Raw genomic sequence first — 24,922 nt, forward strand, 5'->3', positions numbered from 1 at the left:
GCTGTGCACATCACGATGTCACATTGCTAGTGAGGGAGGGAGGGGCAGGGCCAAATTTTGAACCCAGGTCTCAAATCCTCAAACTAACTCCAGGGGCTCTTTCGATGCTTTTCACTCCCTTGGATAATTGAGAGTTAGTGGAGGAATTGTGATCTACAGTCATTGAAACTAGAGATTTTTTAAAAGACCTTAAAATTAAGAACTTATCACTTGGAAACAAATGTTTTCTATATGTACTATGCAAGAAGTTAAAGTTTTCATCCTTTAGGAGAAAACAGATTATTTAATTTATTAAGATGAGAACCCTCGCCTTTGAATGTAATAGAAGCATTTAAATGATAGCCAGCAGGTAAACCTCTGCAATAAAACCGAACCAATGAAAACCGTAGTTCTGTCTCACCACCAACCCTGTATCTTTTAGGTATATGCAACACTTAGGAATTTGTGACACTCTCTAAGACATTAGAAATTGCCCCAACTCAGCTGGCTGGTGAGGAGTGCTGTTGGGAAGAGCCCACGTGCTGCCGGAGCCTGTCTTTCCTGGAATAAAGTTCTTTCCACAGAGGTCTTTAATTATTGGCAGAGGTTTGTCTGGATACTTAGCTGTCTAGACATGTTTAGCATTCCATATGGTATGTTTCTTTTTCGAAATAGTTTTATATCAATTCTATTGTTAAATTACTCTAAGGTAACATAATATAGTATGATTTTTTAAAAATACAGCTTTAGTATCACTATCTGAACCTCTGAGACATGGGAAGGTAATGCAATTTGATTTTGGCCTTTATCCTTTTGCATTTAAAAAAGTTTTTCATCATAGCTTAGTGGTTCAAAACTAGAAGATTAAAGGTAGAAGGACATTTCAGATTGGTTATTTCTCTGCTCACCACAATTTAACCTCCATTTTATAGAATATTTAAATCTTGAAGTTACCAAAAAAAGTAACAAATGTTGGGACTGACAGGTAAATATGACATATCACTGAGCCTTTTATTAAATATAAAAAGACAGAATCGTAAGAATTTTAGAACTACATTTAACTCCGTGTGTGTGTGTGTGTGTGTGTGTGTGTGTGTGTGTGTGAGAGAGAGAGAGAAAGAGAGAGAGATCAATTAGTATTTAGGCAAAGCTGATAGTTTATACACAGGAAGCCAAGGCACCAGAATATATATGATATGCTAGCACATAGTAGACATTGGATAAACATTTGGTGAATGAAAGAGTTAATTGCATAGTGACCTAGTTACCCAGCTGGCGTAGAGCTTAGAGCCTAAGTTTCATAGCTTCTAGCATTTTTTGCTTAGCTTACTAATTTTCTAGATTATTAAGTAGGGTACATGTTACTACAAGTAGCATCTTAAGAATTTTAAAAAGGTTTTTCAAACACCATAAGAAGGGATAGACAAATAGTTAAGTGTGCTGAATTACAGTTTTATGTAGAAAAAGAGAATTATATATGTGGAATTGTTGGAAACTGCTCTTTGGTAGTTTTCTTAGTGACATGCAATAGGAAATAAGTTTTGATTAAGAATAGAAGTCATTTGGGGCACCTAGATGGCTCAGTTGGTTAAGCGACTGCCTTCAGCTCAGGTCATGATCCCAGGGTCCTGGGATCTAGCCCCGCATCGGGCTCCCTGCTTCTCCCTCTCCCGCTTCCCCTGCTTGTGCACTCTCTCTCTCTCTCTCTGTTAAATAAATAAAATCTTAAAAAAAAAAAAAAAGGAATAGACTTTATTTAAGACTGTCATCTAGCATGCTAAGTATTTTTATACAGCTAAATACCCAGGCGTGCTTCTTCCAGTAGGGGAAAGAACTTTATTCCAGGAAAGACAGACTTCTCCAGTATAGGCTCATCTCAACATTTTACCTTTTTCAGTTTTTGTCTTTTTCAAAAGTAGTGTTAGTTATTACTGGTACTTCTTGTGAAAAAAGGGTATCAGAACCCTTTAGTGCTCTGTACCAGTTGTTCTCAAAGTGTGACCCAGGGTCCCTTATTTTCTTATATTGGGTCCACAAGGTCAAAACTGTTTTCCCATTAATGCCAAGACATTATCTGCCTTTCTCACTGTCATTCTCTCATGAGTGCCCAATGGAGTTTCCAAAGGATACATGTGATCTCACAGCAAATTGAAAGCAAACAGATTTGAGACTCCAGGTTTACAAAGATGTAAAACAATGGCCTCTCTTCTCACTGTATTTTTATTTTGGAAAAAGAAATGTTATTTTTAGTAAAAATCCTGGCATGTAATGGGTTTATTGTTTCATTAACAAATGAATATTTAAACAATTAATTCCACTGTCATTTCAAGAATGTTCTCTAAATGGAATAGTGTAGTATGCACCCTTTTAGGATTGGCTTTTTTCACTCAGCATAATTCTCTGGAGATTCATCCAGGTTGTGTGTAGCAATAATCATTCATTCTTTTTTATTGCTGAGTACTATTCTGCAGTACAGATGTACCATGATTTGTTTACCCACTCACCCACTGAAGGTCATCTGGGTTGTTTCTAGTTTGGGGCCATTGCAAATAAAGCTGTACGTTTATGCGTGACTTTCACTTCTTTGGAATAAATATCCAGGAGTGCAGTAGCTGAATTGTATGGTAGTTGCATGCTAGTTTTTTAAGGAACTGCCAAACTTGTCCAGAGTGGATAAAGGGATCACTAGGTGTAAAAGTTTGACATCCATTGCTTTATACAAAGGTACTATCAAAGCTGATGTGTAACATATACAATAAGAGTTTTCTTGTATTGATATCAAGTAAAAAAATAACTTTAAAATTCTCAGACTTTTGAAGACTAAAGGAAGTTACGTCTCGTTCTTTGTTATAGAGCAAGGTCCAATATATCGACTGCTTTGCAGTGCCATAAATTGCAAGGTTTTCTCCTATATGTTTATATAGTGATATTATACATTTCAGGACTCTTAAACATTTCAGGCTCAAGTATGAGCCTGAGAACAAAAAAATTTTTAGTGCATAATATGTGCCAAGAATGGGGAATACAAAAGATAAAGAAGATGCTATCTTTACCTTCAAAGAGCTGAGAAGACAGATAAGCAAGTAGGCAAATGTAGTAAATGCTGAAATGAAGGCATGTGTAAAGAGCAGCAAGAGCATAAGGGAAGGGAAATGTACCCAAGAGTAGGAGGGAGGCTGATGGATTCTACAGAGCAAGTAGAGTTTGAGTAGGAATTTGCCAGGAGGACACTTGAGAGAGTAGCCTGAGACTCTTGATGTTGATGAGTCAAAGGAACCCTAGGGGTTTCCCATCTAACCATACTTTGGTGGGAATCTTTAGCTCATGGCCTTTTTTCTGGGCTGGATCTCCAGGGTTAGGGACCGTGAGGACACCTTCAGTCTGAATTAAAAATAACCTGAAGAGGGGCACCTGGGTGGCACAGTTGGTTAAGCGATCGACTTGATTTTGGCTCAGGTCATGATCTCACGGTGGTGAGATTGAGCCCTTAGTCGGGCTCCACACTCATCAGGGAGTCTCTCTAAGATTCTGTCTCTCGCTCTCCCCCTTCTCTCTTGTGCACTCTCTCTCAAATAAATAAATCTTAAAAAAAAACCCAAGAGAAATGATCTGAATAATATATAGTTTTGGAATTTGCAAACTAACTATGAAAAACCATAGCTCTTCCTGAGAGTCTCTATGATGCACCAGGGTATTCTTATCTCATAAACCAGGAAGAGCAAGCCTGTTATTCGTAACTAGAGTTAGGTAGAAAACAATGTCTTCTTACTCTCTTTCCATTGTACTGGCTGTTTTTCAAGATATTATTTAAAACGTGTTGAAAGGGGCACCTGGGTGGCTCAGATGGTTAAGCATCTGCCCTCAGTTCAGGTAATATCTCTGGGTCCTGGGATCCAGCCCTGTGGTGGGCTCCCTGTTAGCGGGGAGTCTGCTTCTCCCTCTCCCTCTGCCTCTCCCCCTGATTGTGCATGCGTGCTTGCTTGCTTGCTTGCTTGCTAGCTTGCTCTCTCTTTCTCTCTCAAGTGAATAAATAAAAACTTTAAAAAAATAAAAAATAATAAGATGTGTTGTAATATTCTCAATTTAAGAACTTCCATCTCTACTATTCATGGAATATTATCTATACAGACAATGTAGTTTGTAAAGATACACATTATACTACATTTTACCTTTATATTATGAAAAATATTTAAGACTTGCTTATTTAACTTGTATTTTAATATTTCAGATTGTGCTCATAGAATATCTGAAATCAAAATTATATATTAACTTGGGCATATCCTCCTATAAACATAGATGTACTTCTGGCCGCCTAAATGTAGTAAGAGTGCACAAGTAAATTGTCACCTATGTGGTCATTCAGCATTTACTGAGCTGCTCTTCTGTGGGAGGGTCCAGCTCTTAGGGAGCTCACAGTTTAGTATGAGAAGTAGTATTAGATGTTGAATTAGACTTGCACACTAAGAAGGAATGAAATCATCTGCCTGGGTTGGGAATAGAGGGATGGGTTTAGGGGTTAGAAAGACAGGATCAGGCTGCCTTTGGTCCTTACAAAATTCATACAACTAAGGCTTTCATGAAATACCTCTCCTCTTTCTTATAATTACTTAATTTACTATTGAGTTATTTTGAAGCAAGAAAGAACTAGATTTATCTTCCTTATCTCTTACCAAGTAATTATAAGTTGTTTGGCTTTGTACAAATCGTAACATCTGTCTGAACTTTTGTTTCTTTATCTTTAATAATGGTAATAATAGCTAATACTTATATAGCACCTCTTATGTGCCAGGCACTATTTTTTACACCCATTTATTATTTTATACATCATTTATTCTTTATATCAAACCTTTGAAATAGGCACTATGATTACCTCCATTTTATATATGAGAAGGAAACAGACATGTAGTAAGGTCAAGCTAGTAAGTGACAGAGCGAAGACTTGAACCCTCACAGACTGGCTCCAGAGTATGTGCTCTTTTTTTTTTTATTTTTATTTTTTTTTAAAGATTTTATTTATTTATTTGAGAGAGAGAGAGAATGAGAGATAGAGAGCATGAGAGGGAAGAGGGTCAGAGGGAGAAGCAGACTCCCTGCCGAGCAGGGAGTCCGATGTGGGACTCGATCCCGGGACTCCAGGATCATGACCTGAGCCGAAGGCAGTCGCTTAACCAACTGAGCCACCCAGGCGCCCCAGAGTATGTGCTCTTAAGTAAGTACTTATGCCATACAGCCTTGCAGTTCTTTAATCGTACTTACATGCTACGTGCACGTGCTAGTGATCTACACATGATAATTTGTCACTTAATGTTTGTTTCATGGTAACAGAGGTATTTCGGGGATGGAAGATAATGCAGTTGTTATTTGGTGTTTTAAATGGGAACATGTTATTTTTCCTCATGAAAAGATTTTGTGATAAAATGAAAATAAAGAACTAAAAGTTATTTAGAGATTTAAAAAATAACTAAAACATAATAGTCTTAAGAGAAATGCTTTCTTAGTCATTATGTGGGAGGCTAGAATTGCAGTATATTTTCTTGACGAAAAGAAAAATTAGAATAAACACTATCACAAAGAAAGAAGAGCAAAGGATATGTGAATTTTCTTGCTAATTGGGTGGGGAATAAGAGTCTGTAGGCATTCTGTATTAAAATACCTAGTCTGTCTGTGTGGGATAAATGCCGTTTCTCTTCTTAATCTCATACTTTGCACTGATGTTTGAAAAGTTATGATGCCCAGAGGGTGAAGAACAAGCCTCGTGAGTTACAAAATACAAGAAGCATTTGCTCTCTTAATGTTGGTCCTGATAGGAGTTTAGATCACAGGCTGCTACTGTTGTTATTTTATTAAGTAGTTTTTAAAAACAGTTTATCGAAGGTCAGCCATCCCATCTGAATCCTGTCCCACCTGCTCGTAATTCATGGCACTTCTTGTTGACTTTGTTAAAATGTTAATATTTTTCTAATAAAAACTCCAAATAAATAATAAATACGTATGTGTGATGGGAGGAGAATTTTCTCATTGAAACAGATGTTGGGAGCATTGACATGGTACCCTGCCCTCTCCGTTCTTGTGGCAGGGAGACCCAGGTTCGATGATTCCGGTATCCTGAGCACATTGTGCCTCGGGGATTTTGACCTGCTGCGTACTCCCTGAGTGTGCCAGGTGCTCTGAAGCCCCTGAAATTCCGCACAGCGGCCCTTGTCTGCTTCCGTCTGACCGACACACCCTATCACAACTCAGCAGTGCATGTTTTTCCCCTTTTGAAAATATTTCCAGCTATAAAGCCAGACTTGAGTTAGAGGCCAGTTCTCCTCATCCCTCTCTGTATTCACATAATAGTCTCCTGCATGTGGCTTTCTCGGAGTACATTGAATTTTAATATGGGTTTTCTTAACTCTCCTTTTCCTACCTCTCCTGTCTCCTGGTTCAATGTGTAGCACATACTAGAGACTATAAATATTTACAGAAGAGCAGATATAGACAGCTGCTGCCTCTGCAGTTGATTTTTAACCCCTGGTGCTTCTGGGGAACCGGAGGGAAGCATTCCTAGCTGGCCTTGCACTAAACTGGAGAGGCTGTTCTGAGAGTCTTAGGGTTGGAGAGGAGACAGACATACACGCACACACAAATTGCTGTTTTGAGCAAGCAAGAACAGATCAAAGTGTGGAATAATATGAGGTGGAATTGTTATTTATATCACATCTTACCGATTTAATTGAGTTACAGTGGGCTTTTTCCTTTAATGCCTTAAAACAGTATTGCACTTTATGGAACTTGCACAGATGTTATTTGTATATGCTGTGTAGTTTATCTTTCTATAATCTGTGCTATATAGAGAATATTTAAATCATACATATTCTGAAATCCATTTTTTCCAAATATAGTACAGGGCAAAGGTCATTTTTTAAATAGACACTGAATTATCCTTGAGGCAACATTTCAAAGACACAGTCTTTGGTATAGCAATGTAAATCCATAAAATCAGAAGCAAAGAACCATGACTGGGATGACAGATGCAAATGTATTGCATAATATACCTCAATTTGCATTATTAGCATGCTGTGTAGATTAATTGGCTTTAAAAACTACCATTGAGCAGTGAAGTATTGGAGGATTTCAGTCAGTAAAACAGATTGATTCTTTCTTATGTCACACTATATGCAGCATCTTTTGCTTTTAATCACAAGTTCTTTTTTCACCAAGAACTTGACAATGTAGCCAAGTAGCTTAGCCAGCTAGCAAATTAGTTAGGTTTTTATGACTAATTTATCACCTGGTCTAAATTTTATTTTACCTTTTACCTAAAAAAAGAAGTTAACTAGTGATACTATATTGATAACTTTTAGCCCCCCTTGATTGATACTAATTACATTTTTGATTTGTTTTGTTTATCTAGAACAAACCTTGATTCTAGTCAAATACATCACTGCCCATTAAAGGAAACCATACCTGAAGTGGAAGTCTAACGTATGAAGATACAGAAACTGCTTTGGTTGATTCAGAATGGGAACCACAAGTGATGAGATGGTGTCTGTGGAGCAGACCTCCTCCTCCTCCTTCAATCCTCTGTGTTTTGAATGTGGCCAGCAGCACTGGACAAGAGAGAACCACTTATACAATTACCAGAATGAAGTAGATGACGACCTGGTCTGCCATATTTGCCTTCAGCCTCTGTTGCAGCCACTAGACACCCCCTGTGGACACACGTTCTGCTGCAAGTGCCTCAGAAACTTCTTACAGGAGAAGGATTTTTGTCCATTGGACCGGAAAAGACTCCACTTTAAGTTGTGTAAGAAGTCTAGTATTCTAGTTCATAAGCTTCTGGACAAATTATTAGTGTTATGTCCATTTTCTTCAGTGTGCCAAGATGTCATGCAACGCTGTGATCTGGAGGCACATCTTAAAAACAGGTAAGCAAAAAATATGAAGGAAAGAGAAGTAAAGTCTAGGTTTTATAAAAAGGTTGGTCAGACAAAAACTTCATAAAGAGTATCAAGGCATCAGTAAGTAAATGGACAAATCAAATACAAGAGAGACAATAAGTTGTGTGGAACAGTATTTTACATGATGATTTCTCAAAAACGTAGTTACAAAAACTTCAGTGAAGAAGTACCTATTAATATTTTTGCTGGTATAATATGAAGCTGTTACATTCATATGGGCAGCAGGGTATAGTGATAGACTTTTTTCCAAGGCAGTTTGGGAGTTTGTTTCAAAAATTGTGAATGTGAATATCCTTTTATGTAGCTTGTTATCCTAAGGAAATAATCCAAAAGAAGGAAAAATTATGTATAAAGGTGTGTTCACTGCAGCATTGTGCATAGTTCAATAAATCAGAGTCGATCTAATTAACAGTAGGGAAGGGTTAAACCTACCGTAGTACATCAACTCCATGGGATATTATGCAGACAATACAAATGGTAATTTTGTTGCCATGTGGAAATGAGGGTACTGATTTTATTTACTAGAATCTTATAAAGAATCTGTGTTCAAGGACTAGACTGAGTAAGAACTAGGGGTTAGAAACCTTAAAGCATTCAATGGAGATTTTTGTTCTAACAAAGCTTTTTAAAAGGTCAAGTAATTTATTGAGCTGATCAGTGAGTTTCATAATTTGACTTTGGTGAAAAACTTGAGTTTTAGAATTATTTATACCCTTAGGAAGGGTTAAAATACATCTCATGTTTTATGTATGAAGAATCATATAATATGACAGAAATAAATGTGTTGATTTCTAGATTTCAGAGTTCAGCCAGTTGTGCAGTAGAAAGCTGGGATTGCTGTGAAAAAATTCACAGTACAATATATGGGGTATCATAGAATTGACGGAGATTATCTAATCTTATCCCCTCACTTTACAAATCAGGAAACTGAATCACAAAGATTTAGAGCTAGTTAATGGTATAGTTAGGCCTAAACTTCTAATATTCTTACTTACCATTCTAATATACTGCGCTGACTTGACCACAGGTCAAACAAATCGTGTTCCCTACTGCTGTGTGGTAGTAAGTTTCCTATAGACATGAGTATATGTGGTCCTTCTGTTCCTAAATATCAGTGTTATAAAATGAGGGTACTCATTAGAAATTGTTAAGATATATGAGAAAGAACAAGATGTTATTACATTGTCAGAAACAGTAAGATTAATAGAAAAGGTTTAAATCTAAGCTGTATTGTCTAGTAAGAGGTAAGAAAACGTGTAGGGTAGGTACAGAGACTTGTGAAAGTGCATGTGGCCTTAGGTTTCCGTGTGTCCTCAGTCACCAGCAGGTGTAGGATCTGAGCACGACAGCAGAGACCTGGTGCAAATCGATGCCGGACTTGTGAATGTGGTCTTCTGGGTGGGGCCTACTTACTGAGGTTGAGGAATATCTTAGGCTTGCCTTATTTCTCTCAGTTGGACTTTTCTTTTTAGGGGATAGTTTTCTTCTGTGACTCTTTTACGAACATCAGTTATAGGATGTCAGAAGAACTGAACAAAGTCTCGGTTCAGTTACCAATTATTTTGTGAGCAGTGAGATAAATGTTGCACAAATATTTGGGAACATTCACTTAACTAAAATGCCTACAAGAATTTAATATGTAATTGAAGTATCATTAGTATTTTGGATCAAGCAGTTTATGTTGATGATATAAAAACTTTGGGACAGCAAACTCCTCTCATTTGTAGGTTGATAAAGGCTAAGCAGTCATGCCCAGTTGCAAGTTCCATTTTCCAAGTAAGCTTGTTAATATTTGAGCTACTCGTTCAGTCATTTCCAAACCATCTTAGGCCTGTATAGTGAATGATAGAAAAAGGGAACAATTGAAAAAGGTGAATGATTTGAAAAGGTAAATGACTTGCTTGATATAAACAGCTAAGAGTGATTATTGACTACGAAAAATAAAAAGGGAAATTATAAAGTATAATTTTTATATCCCATTGGAAAAGACATGGGTGGAACAGCCTGACCTTTCTCTAGTTTCTCAGTTAAAAATGTTGATGTTAAGTAGTCTCCGCAAGCTGAGAGCAAGTTAGAATCTAATGCTGGGTTGTATATTGTCTTTACGAGTCTTTTCATCCCTTTGCCCAAAACCGACACTCAGCTAACATTTCTTCAATTAAATTGTTAATCTACGTTCTGGTTATCAGTTGCTGAGAAACTAACCACCCCAAATATAGTGACATAAAACAAGCATTTGATTCTGCTCATGGATTCTGTGAGTCAAGAATTCAGCCAGGGCACAGCAGGGATGACTTGTCCCTGTTATGTGTTATCTGGGCCACAGCAGGGAAGAACTGAAAGCCAGGGACTACAACATTTGGAACTGCAGAATCTACTTCTGAGATGGCTTCTTCATTCACATGTCCGGCTCCCTGATGGAGATAACCAGAGACACCGGCTCAGCTAGGAGAGCCTACAGGCGGCCTTTCCAGCATGGCAGTCTCAGGGTTTTTAGAGTTTTTACGTGGCATTCAGTGTTCCAGTGAATAAGGCAGAAGCTGCATGGCTTTGTATGAACTAGCCTTGAAGTCACATAGCATCCCTTATGTCACTCTGTTTGAAGCAGTCCACTCAGATTCAATGGGAGAGGGGGCGTGGGCTTCACTTTGTGATGGGAGGAGGTCAAACATTTGCAGCCGTGTTTTAAAACCAACACAGGCAACTGAGTGGTACCGTGAGTCACAGAATATGATTATTCTGACTGTGCCATCTCTGCACACAGTCTCACTCATCTGATAGAAATTGATAAGTTTCATTAAAATTCATAGAATTTCAGGGGCACCTGGGTGCCTCAGTTGGTTAAGCATCTGCCTTTGGCTTGGGTTTGTGTTTGGAACATTCTTACCAGCATACTTTTCTTATGTATAATGTAAAAAGCAGATATATATTTGCAAATCATATACCTTATGAGAGTATTCAGAATATAAAAAGAATTTTTACAACCCAACAAAAAGGGCAAGTAACCCACAGTTTTAAATGGGCAAAGAATTTGAATAGATATTTCTCCAAAGAAGATTATTTAAATGGCCAATAAGCATGCGAATGAATGCTCAGCATCAGTAGTCCATTTTTTTTTAAAGATTTATTTATTTATTTGACAGAGAGAGACACAGCAAGAGGGGGAACACAAGCAGAGAGCGTGGGAGAGGGAGAAACAGGCTTCTCGCCAATCAGGGAGCCCGATGCGGGGCTCGATCCCGGGACCCTGAGATCATGACCTGAGACGAAGGCAGACGCTTAACGACTGAGCCACCCAGGCGCCCCTTCAGTAGTCCATTTTTATAATGGGTTGTTTGTTTTTTGTAAGTTGTAAGCATCCTGTATATATTCTGTATACTAGAGCCTTATTAAATATATGATTTGCAAATATTTTCTTTTGTTCTCTTGATTGTCCTTTTACTTTCCTATGCCCTTTGAAGGACAGACGGGTTTAATCTTAGGAAGTCCAGTTTCTCTGTTTTCTTTGTTTGCTTATGCTTTTGGTGTCATGGCCAAGAAATCACTGCCTATCCAAGATCACAAAGATTTACACCTGTTTTCTTCTAGGACTTTTATAGCCTTTGATCCATTTTTAATTAATTGTGATTAGAGATCATGCTGTGTGTAATTCAGTCCTTTAAATTTAATTGAGGCTTTTTTTTATGACCTAGCACATGGTCTACCCTGGAAAATGCTCCATGTATCCTGAAGAAGAATGTGTTTTCTGCTATTGGTGGGTGGAGTATTCTACAGATGTCCATTGGGTCTGGTTGATTTGTAGTGTTATTAAAGTCTCTCTTTTCCTGTTCTTGTCGGTTTGTTCAATTCATTATTGTAAGTGTGGTATTGAAGTCCTAAACTATTGTTGAATTTTCTGTTTCTCCTTTAATTCTGTCATTTTTTCCTTCATGGACTTTGAGGGTCTGTTGTTAGTTAGGTTTATAATTGTTAACAGCTTCTTGATAAATCGAACCTTTCATCACTGTAAAATTGGAGTATTTAATTTATTTGTATTTGGTGTAATTACTGATCAGGCAGGATTTATGTCTGCCATTTTGCTGTTCTGTCATTTTTTTTGTTTGTTTCTCTGTTTTTCTGTTACTTCTTTTGTGTTAATGTGTATTTTCTAGTATTCCCTTTTAATTCCTTTGTCATTTCTGTTGATATATATATATTTTAATTGTTTTCTTAGTGGTTGCCCTGGGGATTATAATTAACAATTTATAACAGTCTAGTTCAGATTAATACAAACTTAATTTCACTAGAGTACAAAACTCAGCTCATAGATAGCTCTGTTCCTTCCCCATTTTTTGTGCTGTTATTGTCATACAAATTACATCTTTATGCATTATATGCCCATCAAAACAATTATAATTATTTCTTTGTTCAGTTGTCTTTTAAATCAGATAGGACAAAAAAGTAGTTATGAACCAAAAACTACTTTTATGCTTTTATGTTTATGTAGTTACCCTTACCAGTGCTCTTCATTTCTTCGTGTGGGTATGAAATACTAAGTTCCTTCCATAGCAGCCTGAAAGACTTCCTTTCGTGTTTTTTTGTAGGGCAGGTCTGATAGCAACAAAGTCTTCATCTGGGACTGTCTTCATTTCTCCTGTTTTTGAAGGATGGTTTTTCTAGGCATAGGCTTCTTGGTGAACAGTGTTTGTTTTAGCACTTTGTGTTATCTATAGCCTCCTGGCATCCATGGTTTCTGAAGAGAAATCAGTTGTCAGTCTTATTGAGGCTCAGATGTATGTGTTATGAGGTACTTTTCTGTTGCTGCTTTCAAGATTCATCAAATTCAGCAAGATTTTGGTCATTATGTCTTCAAATATTATTCTGCCCTCTTCTCTCTGACTTTTTGTGGGACTCCCAATTCTACATACTACTAGTAATACTCTTGATAGTATCTCAGAGGTCCTTGAGGTTCTATCCTTTTTTTTTTTTTTTCCATTGTTTTTCTTTCTGTTCCTCAGACTGGATAATCTCAATTGACCTATCTTTGAATTCATGGATTCTTCTGCCTGTTCAAATCTGCTGTGAATACATTTATTTATTATACTTTTAAACTCAAGAATTTCTATTTGGTTCTTTACTATAACTTTTATTTCTTTGTTGACATTTTTATTTGGTGAGACATCATTCTTAGGTTTTCCTTTACTTCTTTAGGAAAGATTTTGTCTGTTCTTTGAACATATTTGTAATACCTGATTTAAGTCATTGTCTGCTAAGGCCAATGTCTAGACTTCCACAGGGATGGTTTCTGCTATTTTTTCCTATATATGGGCCATACTTCCTTGTTTCTTTGCATGGTACTTAATTTTGTATTGAACACTAGACATTTTTAATAAACTCTCTGGACATACTGTTCCTACTGAGATTCCACCATTTTCTTTGAATAAATGCACTCCAGATTCCTACAGATCTTTGACTAATTTCCAGAGCTCAGAAATAGTTGGTTCCAATGATTTTTGCCAGAATTCTCATTGCTTTATGGAGGAGAGGATTTTCACACATTCTTTTTTGTGCATTTTTATTTAAATTCTAGTTAACATACCATGTAATTTTAGTTTCAGGTGTACAATGTTGTGATTCAGCACTTCAGTACAGCACCCTGTGCTTATCACAAGTGCCCTCTTTAATACCCATCACCTATTTATTTTTTATTTTTTTATTTAAATTCTAGTTAATTAACCTATAGTGTAATAATGGTTTCAGAAGTACAATTTAGTGATTAGTCACTTACATATAACATCCAGTGCTCAACACAACATGTGCCTTCCTTAATCCCCATCACCCATTTAACCCATCCCCCCTGCTCACCTCTCTCCATCAACCCTCAGTTTGTTCTCTATTGTTAAGTCTCCTATGGTTTGCCTCCTTCACTTTTTTTCCCTTCCCCTATACTCATCTGTTTTGCTCTTAAAGTCCACATGAGTGAAATCATATGGTATTTATCTTTCTCTGACTGACTTCGCTTAGCATAATACACTCTAGCTCCACAGACATTCTTAATCTACCATTTTCACTGATAGCACTTGAACTGATTTTTGAATATTTTAATTCGTAACAAGTTTTATCATTTTTCTTGGTTTTAAGATGCTCATGTTCTTTGAGTTTCATTAAGTACCTTACCTGGGCATTGTGCTGGTACTTACTGTAAATCATTTCATTTTAATTCTGCTGCTGCTGCCACCACCACCCACACCACCTAACTATACAGTGTGTTCTGTTACACTGCATGTTTCCTAGAATCGTTGTTATATCAGGAAATGATGCTACTATATCTTTTTCTTTCTTTCTTTTAATTTGATGCTACTGTATCTTAAATCAAGTTAGTTCAATGTAATTTTCTTCCTAAAGAGAGCCAGAATAGTGGGAATAGAGGTATAACACCTTCAGCAGGAAAGGAAAGGAAACGTTGGCTCTGCTTGCTGTAAGAGCCTTTTGGTTTTATTTAAGACAGTTAAAAGACACACCAGCATATAGAGATACCTCCATAGGGCGGTGTGGCCCTCAGCCTGTGGCACATCACAGTGTCCTTTTAAGGGGCAGCCCGCTGTCTCAGAGCTCCCCTTCCAGCTGCATTGTGTCAGCACATGCCTACTCTGATCTCATTAGCTGTTGCATGCATTTCTTTTCTATTTTTATTCCTTTTTTCCCCCCAAAGCATTCATTTAATCATATAACAGACATGGATACAATGGTATCAAGGAAAAGAGTGTATCAAAACCTTTTTGCTTTTATTAAAGGTTTTGACAATGAGAGCTTTATAAAATGTCATTACATTCCATTTGTTATACAGTAAACCTCTACTTCTAAGTTGGAGACACATGCCATTTATAGCAACCATTTTAATGTGTAAAATAATTCTGAATTCTTTCTATAAAAATGTATGGCTAAAATATGAAACACCTTTGCAACAAAATTGGCAATGTAACTTAAGTAAGATTTCAGAAGTGTCCCCTGGAAAAAAATGGGAATGTTTCCTTTTGCCAGATAAACTCTAAACAGTTCAAGTTAAGGTACCATAAATTCGACCAGGCTAGAAAGGAACTTCGTGTTACTAGAAAAGAACATTGTGTAATGTGGATTTCTTCCATGTCAAACTGACAACCACTTAATGACAATGACTTACCATACATAAGAAAAATAGAATATGTTCTTCAGAAGGAAATGATATTACAGTATAATTCTTGTAAACAAATCTCTTATCGAAGTCTTGAATAGCTTCAGAGAACATTATCACAGAACGGGCAGAAATCATTTATATGACGTTAAAGGATTCCTTTATTTTAGGTACCTTCCGTAAACAGAAACACACATCAAGTATAAACACTTGTAGAACTGATTCTCTTAATGAAACATTTCTTTACTACCACACCTAGCTCCTGGCTGCATTTGGATGCAGAGGTTTAACTCCTGCTAATCTGGACAAGCCAAGGCGGGGACTGATCTGGAGCCTTAGCAGACACTCCTGCCCCTGGGCTCCTGCTGTTGTTGCTACTTCCACATACCACCCGTGGGACCCGCCTGGGTTTTCTGCTTCCTGCTGACAGACTGAGTATTTGTGATGGTTTCCTACAGGCCTTCAAAGTACTATACTTGGATTTAGCTTTCTTCTCTTTTTTTTCTTCAGCTGGGGATTTTATCTTCACTTCTTAATTTCTTTGGTTTTACTCTTTCTCATAGGGACATCTACATCATGTCTTCACTCTCACAAAAATCAGAATCACCCTCAGACTCTTCACCAGTTGCAGAGTCTAGTTCAGAGTCATTCGCCCTGCCCCCACCACTGTGGGTCTTCCTGGGTCATACCCTGGCATGCACTGCTGCTTTTCTTTTCCGGGAACACGGTGAAAATCCCCTTCCTCTGGAATTTCACCCAGATCTAAATAATCACTGGTTACACAGCAGTTGGAGATATGGGGAGACTTAGTCATTGTTCTGTTCACTGTTGCCCATTTTCCTTTGCTTTTATCTTGAGCTTCCTCCACATCCACGGTGACTATTGAGTTGCTTCACCGATAGAGCCAGTATGACTCTTAAGTCTCTCTGGCAGGGCTTTTCATCCAAAGCCATCCTTTTCTAGGGGTTTTCTCTTGTAGTGGAATGTCTTTTTTCTGGAGACTCTTCAGTTTTAGGTTTTGGTGTTTCTAGTTCTTAACTCTGGTGTTGTTCTGGGCTTCTTATTTCAAGGTGCAGTTGCAGAAACAAAATCGTCACTGCCGTCAGAGTCCTCAAACTACGAGTAATTGACTGGTTTGTTATGCCTCGCGGGCCGCAGTGTGGCCCCCTTCAGGGCTGGAAACATGCAGCTTTCAAGGTCTTGTTGGCTGCAGTGCGGTTTCAGTTCCCACCCACAACCAGACACCGGAGCTCTGCACCCCCTGCCACCAGTCCTCCAGTGATTACCAGCCATCCTGGTTCTATTCATTGTTAATATTTTCTATACTAGCCTCCTGCTACATTGACCTACCTGCTTGAATAATCCAAGTTAACCCCGATGCCAGTTGTGGTTTGTGGTGTTTTTGCTAAATTCTCCAATTAAAAAGATGCATCCGTTTTGTTGTTTGTGATTTTTGTTTGCTTTTTAATTTTCACTCAGGACTTTCTCATACTCTCTGGTTGTGCTTCTGGACACCACTTTGTGGAACAAATTCACTTTGGCCTAGAAAAAGAACTCCATAAGAATGAATTTAGCAAAGGGGTGCCTGGGTGGCTCAGTCAATTAAGTTTCCAACTCTTGGTTTCGGCTCAGGTCATGATCTCAGGGTCCTGGGATCAAACTCCGCATCAGGCTCCACGCTCAGCACAGAAGTCTGCTAAAGTTTCTCTCTCCCTCTCTCTCTGCCTCTCCCCCACTCTCTGCCCCTCCCCTGCTCTCTCTCTCTCAAGTAAATATCTTTAAGAAAACAAAGAATGAATTTAGCATGATGTAGTGGAAAGAGCAGATGTCTTTGGTATCAGATCTGAGTTTGTTTGGATTTTGACTCTGCAACTTAACAGCTGTGTGATGTTGCCTTAGTTAAGTGTCAAGTTTCCCATCTGTAAAATAGGGATAACAGAGTGGTTGTGAGGATTCAATGAAATATGGTAGATAGAGGGCTTTCCACAGTGACTGGCACAGAGTAGACACTCAACAAATGATTCTTCCTTTCTCTTTCACTTCCAAGTGTTTACAGACTGGAGGAACAATGGCTTTGAGCTGTCTGTGGCTCCAAGCCTGCTCTGATTTACTCATTCCCTAACAGTCTTTTAAAAAGTAGTTCTTTTGAGGTATATGTCACCTATCATAGAATTCACCTATTTTTAAGATGTGCAAGTCAGTGGCTTTTAGTATATTCACTGAAGCATGCAGCCATCATCACTGAATGTTTAGAACATTTTCAAAGAGAAAGCCCATACCCATTAGCAGCCATTCCCTAGATGCCCAGGTTTTGAATCGTCTATCCCAATCATCGTTTTCCAAGCCCAGTGAGTTTTAGGGTGCGGTTTTTAGAGAAGGCATGCACTGCGTGAGCAGACATGCTTGTACTGTAGTTCTGGGCTTCTGCGCTCATGCCCGAAAGTGTTCTCTCTAAGGTGACCATGACCTTTTAACCGCCAAGTCAGAGAAATGCTCTTTGCTCCTTACCTTGTTGGCCTCTTCTGTGGCATTTGCACTGCTGGCCACTTTTTCTTTGTAGACACTTTGTAGACACTCTTGCCTCCCTTGTTTAGTTTGAAGTCTTTCTATCGTGGTCTCCTCCTGGCTCGTTGTCCTGTCTCTGAGCATCTAGCCCGTCCGTTCAAAGGCGAGTGCGCAGCCCTCTGTAACCTTCCTCGGGTGCCGCACGAGCACGTTCTTCCGTACTTCTACATGACACCAATTCGATACCTTTATCGAGTCCCTCTTAGCCATCTGCTGCCCCATTGGGATGGAAGTACACCTGTTTCTTTACCTCTCTCCAACAACTTCAGGTTTCCCTTTTTTTTTTTAAATTTATTCTTGCATAAGATGTTAGCTAGGCTCTCTCCCAGCTGTGTACATTCTGCTTGTGTTTCCTCCCCACTTCCTGTTCCTAGTCCATTTCCCTATCAAAGACCAGCTGTTTCCCATGTGGATACCAGTGTGTGATACGCATTTGGGGAATCGAATCTTTACCTGTATTTTTAGTCTCAAATATTTTTTTGTGATCCAGTTTCTGTCACCATTTTTTTATTGAATGAAATATTTTTTAAAATGCATTTCTCATTAAATCTGCTTACTTGACAAAAATAATTTTTCTCAGAGATACAATTTTCCAAGATACTCATCAGGCCCTTGCAGGAACATTTCCTGGAGTGCTCCACAACAATGCAGAAGGAAACATCAGTTGTCCCCTTTCTTAACAAGGTGATGAGAAAACAAGGAATGAGAAAAAGCTGAATAAAGAAATTCCATAATGATCTTTTTCAAGAACTTGAAACCCACAACTTATCTTAGTTTGTGAGGGGAAATGTATTACTTTTACAGTTAAGGGATAGCTTTCAGTTTTCATTGAATTTAATCCTGTACTTAATTTTTAATGAAATTTTAGATTTTTAAAAATATTGTCGTTGAATGAAGTCTGCAGCCCTAGATGCAAGACCACCATCCACTGTATGCAACCTCTTGGGCCTTTGCTGTGCTTTCCTGCAAGTGGCAGAGCTTCAAATGTATTGCTACTCACTAATAAATGAATGTATATCCTTGGCTGTGAGAGCTGAAAGACACAGTGTCACTCAGGGTCAAGTCGGGATGCAAGAGCACTTTGTGGAAGAAGTCTGCTGTTTCCACTCCTGTGGTTAAGCCGTTTGACCTGTGAAAAAAGGGTTATGTAATCAGAATTTCAGAATCATATTTGCAGTGTAGTATCAACTGTACCGGGATATTTCTAGTACTAGTATATATCTGAATACAGTTTTTTATTGAAGTATTCTTTGAAATACGCACGAAGCCACCATGCCTTATGCCTTGTTTTAAATTTGCTCTGCAGTGTGGTAGGAACTTAGTTTGAGCAGAGGTTAAAATCAGGATTACATACTACATATTTTACAAATGGGAAACTTGACACTTAACTAAGGCAACACTCTTGGTGAGTTTTGCATCGAAGCCATGGCTATTCTATTGTTGTAGCACAAGCTATTAGTCGTTTTTCCTTTCAAATCACCTGGGAACGACCTGATGGTCTCTTTCTAGATGTCCTGGAGCTTCTCATCGGAGACTTGCCCTAGAGAGGAGGAAAACTGGTAAAACTCAGACAGAGATTGAGAATGAAAACGGAACCCCTGTAATAGATCTACCAGGTACTTTATCACTTGAAACAGACTGTTCGGGGACAGGCACGGTGCCTGCTGAGCGCAATTTGACGTCAGCGTCTCTTCCTGCGTGGACTGAGGAGCCTGGCCTGGACAATCCCGCCTTCGAGGAGAACGCAGCCACTGACAGTATGTGCTCTTCACCTTGCTTTGGCTTTCATCCCTCTTTGCAAATCAGACATTTCCTTTCTTCCCACTACTCCCTATTACTTTCCTGACATGCGTTTTTTTTGTTTTTTTTTCCCTCTTCAGAAAATAATTTTATTGAGCTAGGCTTCACATACCGCATACTCACCCTTTAAGTGTACAGCTCTAACAGTTTCCAGTTTAGAAACAGAAGGTGAATCTTACCCTGAGGCTGGTTATCCTTCCCCCTGCCCCTCTTCTGTTGTAGTCCACGAATTCACTGGTCATTAATAGGCTGCTTCTTGTTTGTTTTGAAGCCTGTTGCTTCTTGACTAAGAAATCCACAACATCGAGAACAACAAAAGTAATACCTCAGCCTAAGTGCTTATTCTGTCAGGCACTGTGCCAAGCACTTGACATATATTAACTGATTAAATGCTTGTACCAGTACTGGATTCTTTTAACGGTGAGGAAACTGAGTCTTGAGAAATCAACTGGTCATAGTCCGAGAGCCAGGAAATGGCTGCGTACGTGTCTGACTCCAAGGTCATGCTTCTGACTATGCTGTCCTCTGGTAGCAGCCACTGATCTGTCTGTACGACCCAGCAGGAAATAGGCAGAGAGCCTCTAGTCATAGATCTTGGGCATATCTTGATAGTTGGCCCACGTCTTACTTTTAAATATGATTTTCTCTTATGAACGTTCCAAATTTTGCTCCAAATCCAAATTTTCCTGGCCACGGCTATAACACTTTTTCCATCTCCTAATGCTCAGATCAAGACCCTCCTCTTCTTAGAGCTTAATCTGGTTACTCTGTCAACCACTGTGGTGATTGTATACCACAGAGTTCTTTTTTTTTTTTTTTAATGTACTGCCTTGCATTATTTACAGTTGTTTCATGGGTCAAACTTTGATCAATTAGGACAAGATGACATTGTCCGTATTTTTCTTTATCAGATCACTGTGTCATCCCTAGTGATCTGATACATAGTGGTTATTTGTTGGTTATTTACTGATTACCTTTAGAAGAGGAAGTGTTTTGGTAATCTTAACCTATAGATGTTTTTTGTCATTCTGTTTTTCTTATCCAGTGGTATTGCTTTGTTATTAATCATCTATTAACATAAGGTGATCACTAATGATAGATGATAACTTACTTACCTGAAGATAATCAAAATATAAAATGTTGTTCTTTCCATCTATTTTTCTCTCTCTCATTTTTAACTTGGCAGCTACACAACAGCCAGTTAGTTTACCAGAAGGCGAAATTACGACGATTGAAATTCACCGGTCTAATCCTTATATTCAGTTAGGAATTAGCATTGTGGGCGGCAATGAAACGCCACTGATTAACATTGTTATCCAGGAAGTCTATCGGGATGGGGTAATCGCCAGAGACGGAAGACTCCTTGCTGGAGATCAGATTCTTCAGGTATCAATTTTAAATTATTTTGTTAACTTGCATCTTCTTTGCTCTTATTCATAAATTTAAAACTTAGGAAATTGTGGTACTGCAGAACCTGAATTATATAAAGGTAAGTTTTACTGTTTTTTATATGCAAAACAGATCAGAATTTATCTGTAATTTCTCCTATTTCCCCAAACACATGGAATGTATTTTTTTCCTCCCTATCTTAAATTTGATCCCACGTGTAACTCAGTGCTTGGCTCTTTGGGCCAGCTGGATTCTTCCTGGCTTGGTTGGCTATTTCAGGGCCACCTTCACTGCTAAATTCTCTTGTCACCTTGGCTGTATCCCTAATCCAGTGTACCATCCATCAGTTAGCTTCATTGTCTAACTTATCCTTCTCTACACTGATTACTGTAATCTAGAAAAGACAGATCATGCAGCACAAGTTACTTAAAACTTATACCATTGAACTTAAGATAGAATTTAGAAATCATGGCCACCTCTTGTTGGCTGTGGCTCTCAAATTTGTTCTCCTCCACCCAAACAACCTGACTCTGCACTAACCCTTGATGCTACCCTCTCCCTCTTCTCTTTAAGGAGAAAAAGCTACTCCAACAAAAGAACTAGCTTAGGACAAGATACTGTTATAGTAGAGGGCATGTTGACACTGAGGGGGTGGGGATGGCCAGAATTTTACTATACAGGACGAGAGTTTATGTGAAAATTGGCCTGCATATACGACCCAGATAAGTGTGATACTTGAAGTTAAAAAAAAAAAATGGATATTTAGGAGAGAAGAAATAGTCATGAATGAGAAAAGATGTCTTCTAGGAACCCAAGCTCAAGGACTCTTGCCTCTTTCACCGTCTGTTGGTATTCACCCCTTCCGTTTTCCCTGCCACCTCTCTGGTCTGTGCCCTCACTGCTTCACGTCTAACCCAGTAGAGTCAACATCCCTGCCTCCCTGCTCTCTGCTCTGAAATCCGGCACGACCATTGCCAGATTAATACAGCTGTGACTCTGCTTTCCTTGGGAAGATTTGACCAGAGGATCAAGTCTAGACTGATTAATCTAATAGGGTCGTCTGTGGTCTGTCACCTCAACCTTAACCCTTGCTTTTACTTTCAGCCATAGCCATTTGTGTATTGCTGAAACGTCATAGGCATGGTGCTCGGAGCTGAGGGTATAATTAAGAGCAGAAAGCAGCCCCTGCACTCATGGAATTTATAATCTAGCAGAGAAACCAGACCTAGCAATCTCCTTGCTTCCCTCCAAACAGCTTATTCCCACGTTCCAGCCTGTCCCCACTGTGCTGCAGCTTCGCCACATTCATCCTGAAAGCCCTGCCCTGCCATTTTCACCTGTTCAGACCTCTCCTCACTTTAGGTGCCGACAGCATTCCTTGCTTTTCTCTTCACCACTTCACACATAATCAATCACAGAGTATTCAAATGCACTGTCTTTCTATGGTGATTGCCGCCACCTTAATGGTACATATTATGGTACAGACCTCCCACTGTGCTGTGCCTGGAGTAAGTGCCCAGGAAATATTTGCTGAATCAATAAAAGAGTGGATTTGGATATAATATCCTATCGGGAATAGCTGTCTCCCTCATTAAAACAAAACTTAGAACCTCTAGGATTTTTAGCTCTTCAAAAGAAATGTCCAGATGGGGAAAAAAGACTAAGTTCCCAGAGCAGCAAGGATTGACCTTTCCTTTCGGGGCTCCTGGCTTTGCATTCCCATCTGTATTCTGCCTCTTGCAGTATATTATTTCCACTTCAACACTCCCCTCCTTCATTGCACTTAGTCTGGCTGACACAGACTGAACTTCCAGTGTTTTGTTCTTTACTAAATCCTAAGAGGAAATAGGAGAATACAGGAAGCATAACTAATCCAGCTTATATAAAATCCAGTTTCTGATCCAGCCACAGCTAGCTACTTACGGCATTACTGTGTTTGCTGTCATTTTATGATGTTGGTACTCTGGTTGCGTGAGGTTGGCACAGCTCTCTGGACACCTTGCCCTGTATTTTGACACCCTGGTGGCCAAGGCCAAAAGAACCAGATTGCCCTTTCTGCAGCTTACATAGTGTTCTTTTTTTCTCCACTTCTGGCCTTTCTAGATATAATTTGAATATACGTTTGTTTTTTTGTGTTTTGTTCTTTGCTACCAGCAGTGTGCCAGCTTTAGATATTAACGTTTTTACACATTTCTCATTCTTTTTCTGAATTTTAAAGGTAAAAATAAATGCTTTGTTCTTGTTTGCATTTCTTTGAGTATAATTGAGGTTAGTTTTCGGGTTTTGTTTGCTAATGTATTTTGTCTGTAGGCTTTTTTACCGGTCTGCTCTGGAGAATTGTTTAATAACAAGAATTGTTTAATAACATAACTGAATCCATATACCTCAAATAAAAATCTAATTATCTGAAATTATTGGCTGTAATTTGGGGAATTAGCTCAAAGCTATAAATCTGCATTGTAGAAATTCCAGTGCATTATTATTGTTTATGGAGGCATACGTATTAATAACTCTAATAACGGCAATCTTAAATCCAGTTTAATGTTTTCAAATTGATAAGAAAACTATGAGCACATAACCTGATTAGTGAATTCACAAAGGGTCTCTCCTGTTGTGGGCCTGACTTCTCTCATTGGCCTTTGGCTGGTATGCTGGAGCCAATAAGTAAAGCCACACCACTTGTCCAAATATGAAGTATTTATGGTCATTCAGAAGGAAACACTTGGAAAGAAGGCTACTTGGTATTTTTTTACTACCTGGTTATCTTCCACTTTGTATAAGCTGCATAAATAATGCTGTGAGCCAATTTGAAAATACCTTAGAGTCATTAAAATGGTTTATTTACAGACGAAAGAGCTAGCTAGCCTGTGCTTTTAGTTTAGCAAACTAAATGTAGTAACAGTGTGTAGCTTTGGTTTTTCTGCCTGATACACACACACACACACACACACACGCACGCACACACGCATACACGTTACTCTATTAAATAACTTCTTTGAAAAGGAGAACCATATACCCTCAGGGCCTTTTGCTGTGCAGCATTTTGAGCAGTTTGAAGAGTAAAATACTGTAAGAGATTACATCAATATCACTATTAAAAATAATATAAATTTTAGAACATTATTAAGAGTAGATATTTTCAAACAAACTGAGGGTTCTAGAGGGGAGGGGGATGGGAGGATGGGTTAGCCTGGTGATGGGTATTAAAGAGGGCACCTTCTGCATGGAGCACTGGGTGTTATACACAAACAATGAATCATGGAACGCTACATCAAAAACTGATGATGTAATGTGTGGTGATTAACATAACATAATTAAAAAAAAAAGTAGGTACTGTCAGTGTGATCTGAGTTGTCAGCGATTTATTCCCTTTTGGTTTTGAAGGAAAAGAATTGCAGTCATGTCTTGACTGCATTGGTACAAAATATATTTAGCTAAAGATTTGGTAGAGTTTACTATGTTGGTGCTATTTTTACAAAATCTAGAAACAGTATTTTATTTGGTCTCTGCTTTCTCTGAGTTTCACTGGCAACCACGCATTTGTGAAGGGAAGATCTTCTAATTGTAGGGTATTCCACAACCCACATCACAAAGATGATATGAAGCTACATACTTGCACGTGGCTATCGCTGGATTCCAGCCAGATGTTTGTAAAGTCATTTGATAGATGAGAATTTAAGATAGAAAAATAAAAACCTAGAAATAAGTGGCTTTTTAGCTGAATAACCAGAAATGATGAGTTTTGACTAACAAATCCACGTCAGGCTGGTTTTTTAGAATCCGTCTTGAAGTTCTGTTCTTGACCCTGTGTTATTCAACTTTTTAATCAAGGATTTGGATGGCGACCAAACGCACAGATGTTGCAAACTTAGGAGAATAGCAAGTCTGTGTGTGATATCTATGATATTTGATGCCTGAATTTTAAAAGATGTCAACAGGCCCAAATCAACAAAATTCAAGTTACTAGTGCTCAAAACCATCAACCCTAGATGAATAGGAAGGGGGAAGGCCTTCCTTAACATAGATTCATGTGAAAAAGATTGAAGGATTTGGGTGATCACAAACACCTAACCCAGAGCCTGCCACATAACCAATG

At 38.5% G+C, this 24,922-nt stretch overlaps 1 protein-coding gene and 1 pseudogene across 7 annotated transcripts in view; one reads left to right on the plus strand and one right to left on the minus strand.

Annotated features, from left to right (window-relative positions):
* Nucleotides 1–24,922, plus strand: part of LNX2 (ligand of numb-protein X 2) — an 80,064-nt gene that overhangs the window by 36,700 nt on the left and 18,442 nt on the right. For 6 of the 7 annotated variants that reach the window (XM_027589874.2, XM_027589873.2, XM_027589868.2 and 3 more), the window contains 3 exons: nucleotides 7,376–7,889; nucleotides 19,147–19,394; nucleotides 20,624–20,823. In XM_027589874.2, coding sequence (XP_027445675.1) covers nucleotides 7,483–7,889; nucleotides 19,147–19,394; nucleotides 20,624–20,823 — 855 coding nt within the window. In that variant the 5' untranslated portion in view covers nucleotides 7,376–7,482. Of the gene's footprint in view, nucleotides 1–421; nucleotides 633–7,375; nucleotides 7,890–19,146; nucleotides 19,395–20,623; nucleotides 20,824–24,922 lie in introns of all 7 variants that reach the window. The other variant, XM_027589872.2, reaches the window with a different exon arrangement.
* LOC113919913 lies at nucleotides 15,328–16,443 on the minus strand (annotated as a pseudogene).

The sequence above is a fragment of the Zalophus californianus genome, chromosome 3, assembly GCF_009762305.2.
Source record: "Zalophus californianus isolate mZalCal1 chromosome 3, mZalCal1.pri.v2, whole genome shotgun sequence".
NCBI classification, from domain to species: domain Eukaryota; kingdom Metazoa; phylum Chordata; class Mammalia; order Carnivora; family Otariidae; genus Zalophus; species Zalophus californianus.